This window comes from Austrofundulus limnaeus, unplaced genomic scaffold, assembly GCF_001266775.1.
Source record: "Austrofundulus limnaeus strain Quisiro unplaced genomic scaffold, Austrofundulus_limnaeus-1.0 Scaffold866, whole genome shotgun sequence".
NCBI classification, from domain to species: Eukaryota; Metazoa; Chordata; class Actinopteri; order Cyprinodontiformes; family Rivulidae; genus Austrofundulus; species Austrofundulus limnaeus.
Window position 1 is genome coordinate 36,300 of NW_013953268.1, and position 5,649 is coordinate 41,948.

Genomic DNA, 5,649 nt, shown 5'->3' on the forward strand with positions numbered 1-5,649 from the left:
ATATAATATAATATCAGAGTTATAAACTCAGGGTATAGTTTAAGTCTTTATCCATCCACTGATGTCTAAACCAACAAGAATCACACCATAGTGCTGCAGTGACTGGTAATATTTTACTAACAGGACTGACTGATAGAAGTGATAATTTTTACCAGTTTTTATTATAAAATGATGAATGCAGTGACACAGCAGGTACAATAAATACAAAGATGAATGAATCTCTTGATAAACTGAAATAATTTAAATCAAACTAGAAGGATGTGCTGATGATGTATTTATGAATATTTTAGCAGCTCTGTAGAAGAACTGTATTAAAAACTGTTATAAGAAAAGTTGACAAACCATGGATGATTAAAGGATTGAGAAATTCTTGAACAAAAAAATTACTTCTTAAAATTAAGAACGAAAACATGAGAGATAMAATAAGTATAAAAATAAGTTGTTATGGTTATAAAAAGCACATATTACAGTGAAGTATTAAACAGAACGTGGCAACGTGGTGAGGAATGAATACTGTTTTGAAAATCATAAAGTTTTTTAGAGTATTTTGTAAAGAATGACCAGGAAATTTATGATCAACGTCAAATGAATGAATTCAGTCAATATTATGTGAACGTTGGCCCAAGTTTTACAGCTAAAATATTAAAAATAGATAAGAACGTGAGTCATACAGTCATGGGTTGAACCAACTGTCCTACTCTTAATGAAACTGATGAAGAAGAAATACTGAGGATTGTTAAAACCTTGTAGACAAACGATCACAAGTTTGATGTTTGAAAGGATATAATGACTTCTGTTATTTATTTTATTTTTATTAACAGTCCCCATTAGTCTCTGCTGAGGTACAGACTACATACAAAAACAAAACACATCAAAACTAAAACATAATTAAATAAAAACAAATTTTAAATTTAAATTAAAAGCCAGCTTTAAGCCTCACAAACAAGGAACATTAAGTTGAAAACCTGAAAACATAAATCTTCTGGCTTCATCTCTCAGGACCTACATGGTGTATGTATTTGTCCAGGAAACACCATGAACCAATTAAACAATTAACACTTTCTCCTCCTTTACATTATCTTCTTCTGAATAACCAATCCCTAAAAGCAGCCTTGATGCCAGGTTAAGAACGGTCTAATACTTTTAGATCAAGACATAATATATTCCAACAATGGCTGTGTTTCAGTGGAAACCATTACATTCCTACATCCTAACCCTGACCACAAACAGTTTACCAGTTACAGACCAACATCCTCAGTTTTCAAACAGAAGGTTAGAAAGCTGATGTGTTGTTCTGGACATTCAGTCACAGAATAAAGACTGTAGTCGTTTATTTTTCTGCTTGGATCACATGACTTTATTGATTTAATGTGAATCTGGACCTCAGAGACCAGAGCCATGGTCCTGTAGGATTCAGGTACTGTTTAATCTTTTTCTTCTGTTTCTGTGGACAGTTCCTGTTTAGAAAATAGTCATGTCAGCGTGGTGGGTGGAGCCTGTTGATCATGTGACTGAAAGTCTGGACCATCAGAAGGTTCAGGGGAATACTGATCAGATTATTAGTTATCAGCTGTCTGACTGGTCCGCATTATTAGAGGGCCACGCCTCACTTGAGAGCCTGAAGCAATTAGCTCCGCCCTCTCTGGTKTCATCACTTCCTGTCTTGGTTTACTCATTGTGATTCTTCTCGCTGCAGTGTCCAATCAAATGCATCCCTGCAGACTTTCCAATTTCTAACTCTTCTTCCTCTGCAGATGACTCCGCCTCCTTCTCCGCCCGTCCCAAAGCCTCGGAGTCGCTACACGAAGGACAGTCGAAGCTCCACCTTCTCCCTGGACAGGTGAGCTCACCTGAACCAATCAGAATCATGGCTGATATCTGACTAGTCTTCTGAGTCCACCTGTAGTTATAAAACTGGACAAGAATTTTAACAGATTCATGTGAATTTCTGTAGATTTAGTTTTTATGATTCAAGTTGTCGTGTTGTTTCACCTGGAAACACAACTGTCTAAACAAACAAAGAGCTCACCTGACCTTCATCTTCATGATGAAGATGATTACCTGTCAACATATCACCTGTCCCCCTGCTGCTAACTCTGACTCTGCTTCTGTTTCAGAGACGAGTCTGAGGAGGATCCACATCAGGGTTTGTTCAGTGGACTTCACCTGAGCACAGGTACACACACAAGTTTGCACAGCTATCCATTTGGGGACATTCCATTGACTTCCATTACATTCCTACAGCCTAACCCTGACCCCCTACCCTAAAACTAACCTCACAGGTACCTACCTGACCCTAAAACTAACCTCACAGGTACCTACCTGACCCTAAACTAACCTACCTGACCCTAAACTAACCTCACAGGTACCTACCTGACCCTAAACTAACCTCACAGGTACCTACCTGACCCTTAAACTAACCTCACAGGTACCTACCTGACTCTAAACTAACCTAAACTCGATTCACACCTTGGTCCTAAACCCAACCCACCAATGGTGTTTAAACCAAATGGGGACTCCACTTTTGTCCCCAAATGAACCAGTTGTCCAAAAAGGTAGGATTTTTGTCTTAAAACTGCCCCCAAATGTCACCAGAAACACCCCCCACCCCCMCACACACACACCAAGTTATTCCAACTTCACTTGGTGGTGATGTTGCTGAAACAGGTTCAGGTGTTTCCTGGTGTCATTTTATTGGGTCATTGGACTGTCAATCATCCCATCAAACTGGTTTGGCTTAACATTCTTCTGATTTATCAGGAACTGGTTTGTCACTGACTGGACCTGCTTCACTGAACCTGAAAGAACAGAAAGTCCTCAGAGACCTGAACCCAGTAACAGGTCTGAGGCTGTCAGACCTCAGAGACCTGAACCCAGAGTCCACCATCCTCTTCCTCAGTGGGGTTTCTTCATCTGAACAAATGTCTGATTTCACATGAAATAACTCAACTGAGGATTAAAAAACGGAAGAGTTTGAGTTAATAAACAAAGTGAAACAGGAAAGAGTTTGTGTTTTGGATTAGTTCTGTGTTTGACTGACAGCGTTCAAATAATGATGTTGTTTTCTTCTCCCCTCAGATAAAGATGCTCCACCCCTTTCTGCTCCACCTGTGTTAAATCAAGATGTCTTCCCATCTCTAACCGGCATAACTGACATCATTTCCACCAACATTCCTTCCCTGGCAGGCATTGCTGCTGCTATTGTAGGCTCCGCCCCCTCAGCACCCCTTTCTGGAGACAGTCTGGTTCATAGCGTCTCCACTAATACTCCATGTTCAGCAAACGCTGCTAACCCTGCTGCTAACGCTGCTAACCCTGCTGCTAACGCTGCTAACCCTGCTGCTAACAGTGCTAACGCTGCTTCTAACAGTGCTAACACTGCTAACAGTGCTAACACTGCTAACAGTGCTAACGCTGCCCCCTCCACATCTGCACCTGTTACTGACTCAGCTGTTCCAAACTTGAACAGCATCCTGAGTTTGATGGCTAACATACCCAGTTTAGCTGCAGTTAGCTCCACCCCTTCAGCCCCGCCCCTCTCACCTGGTGAACCCTCCTCTACACCTTTAGGAAGGATCGGCCCTGGAGACACACCCACAGGTAAACCAGTGAATCTGACCGAGGCCTGTTCTGAACTGTAAATAAATGTCTGCACTGCTACTGGTCCTGGTACAGGCACTGGTACTGATACTGGTACAGATCTGGTACTGATACTGGTACAGATACTGGTACAGATCTGGTACTGGTACTGGTACTGGTACTGCTCCTAGTACTGGCACAGATACTGGTACAGGTACTGGTACTGGTACAGGTATCAGTTCTACTGTATGATTCTGGTGTGTTTTATTGTTGATGTTTATCAAGTTTGGTTCAAACTCATTATTTACAAGAGTCTAAGCTCAGTAACCATGGAAACTGATTGTACAGCAGGTCCCAGTCCTGGTTCTGGTCCTGATCCAGGTGATTGGAACCAGGTTTAAGGCCGAGTAAATCAGAGATTTGTTTCTGGTTTTCAGATTTAAGAGCTAACACGTGTCTCTCTGTGTTGTTTGGACTTGTCCAGATGTTGGAGTGTTGTCCCAGCTGGTGACCCAGTCTTTGGACCCGACCAAAGTCCAGTCTGAGCTGGTGACCCAGTCTTTGGACCCGACCAAAGGAGTCCAGTTAGCACCTGTAAAAGGTTCTGCAGAGTCCACAGAGGAAGGTTCGGTTGGTCCATGTTCTGCATGTGGTTCTTCCCCTCACCATCCTTCTGATTTGTGTCCTTTGGTTCTGGGTCCAGTTCCATCTCAGTGTCCTGCTGCCCTGAAACCAGAGGACCCGTAYGTCACAGTGGTTTCTCATTGGACCAGTCTGGAGGAAGCTGACACAGAATCATCCAATGAGGAGGAGGATCCAAGGTGCAGCTCTGCTCCTACTGGATTTGATGGAGATTCTGGTTCTGACCAGGTGACCAGGTGTGTTTGAGCTTCTGACATCACCTTCTTCTTCTTCTTCTTCTTCTTCTTCTTCTTCTTCTTCTTCTTCTGCTGCTGGTGCTGATGTTGATGTTTGATCTGCAGAGGTTCGACCAATCATCCAGGACCTTTGATCCCCACTCGCCCGGCCCCGCCCCCTCCTGACAAAAACAAGTCCGTGAGGCAGAAGATTCCCAGGTAGGTTCTGAAGGTCTGGCTCCGTGCTGCTGCTGGGACCTTCCTGGTTCATCAGGGTCTGTCCTGTTATTGGACCTGATGTCTGACTTTACTCAGACCTCAACTGGACCTCCAGAACTCAAACTGGGCTTTTTGTTAAAGCAGAGAATAAACATAAAACACAACAAATTAAAGCATTTTATCTCAAATAAAAAAACATCTAAAAACAACTTCCTACTTTTCAAAATAAAAGTCTGTCTTTTAGCAGGTCAGTGTCAACACAATAAGAGCAGATCAGGTATTTTTATTCAGTCATTGAACTGAGTTGTGTATTCAGTAATTAAAGACCAACATCCTTGTTGCCACAGTTTTCAAAAACCTTGGAGAAGTTATTTGTGATCAGATTAGATCAATTTATTGATAAAAATAGTCAATACAGATTTAGAGCCAATAACTCTACTTCAGTGGCTCTTATAGATCTGATAGATTAAATAACAAATGCTATTGATCAAAAACAATATWGCACCAGTGTTTATGTTGATTTAAAGAAAGCMTTTGACACGACTGACCAAAGCATTCTACTTGAAAAACTAAATAAATATGGGATTAGAGGACCAGCATTACAATGGATATTTAGTTATTTGGAAAATAGGAAAGAGTTTGTACCTGATGCAAGGTCTGAACTCTGTGGAACAACATGCGGAGTTCCTCAGGGTTCTATACTTGGACTAAAGTTGTTTACCCTAAATGACTTGGTCAATGTGTCAGGGCTCTTTAAATGTGTTTTGTTTGCTGATGATGCAACGTTTTTTGTTTGGGTAAAGACATAGAACTGATGTAAGAGAAAATGCAAACAGAATTTGTGAAAATACAAAACTGGTTTAAACAACAAATTATCACTAAATTAGGATAAAACTAGGTACAGGTGCTGGTCATAAAATTAGAATATCATGAAAAAGTAGATTTATTTCAGTAATTCCATTTAAAAAGTGAAACTTGTATATTATATTCATAC

General features: G+C 41.0%; 1 protein-coding gene across 1 annotated transcript in view; it reads left to right on the forward strand.

Moving 5' to 3' along the window:
* LOC106532999 (arf-GAP with Rho-GAP domain, ANK repeat and PH domain-containing protein 1) overlaps positions 1-5,649 on the forward strand; it is a gene marked incomplete in the record, with an annotated part of 27,525 nt that overhangs the window by 1,406 nt on the left and 20,470 nt on the right. The window contains 6 exon segments of the mRNA XM_014029195.1: positions 1,755-1,840; positions 2,118-2,176; positions 3,079-3,600; positions 4,064-4,204; positions 4,283-4,457; positions 4,563-4,655. Coding sequence (XP_013884649.1) covers positions 1,755-1,840; positions 2,118-2,176; positions 3,079-3,600; positions 4,064-4,204; positions 4,283-4,457; positions 4,563-4,655 — 1,076 coding nt within the window.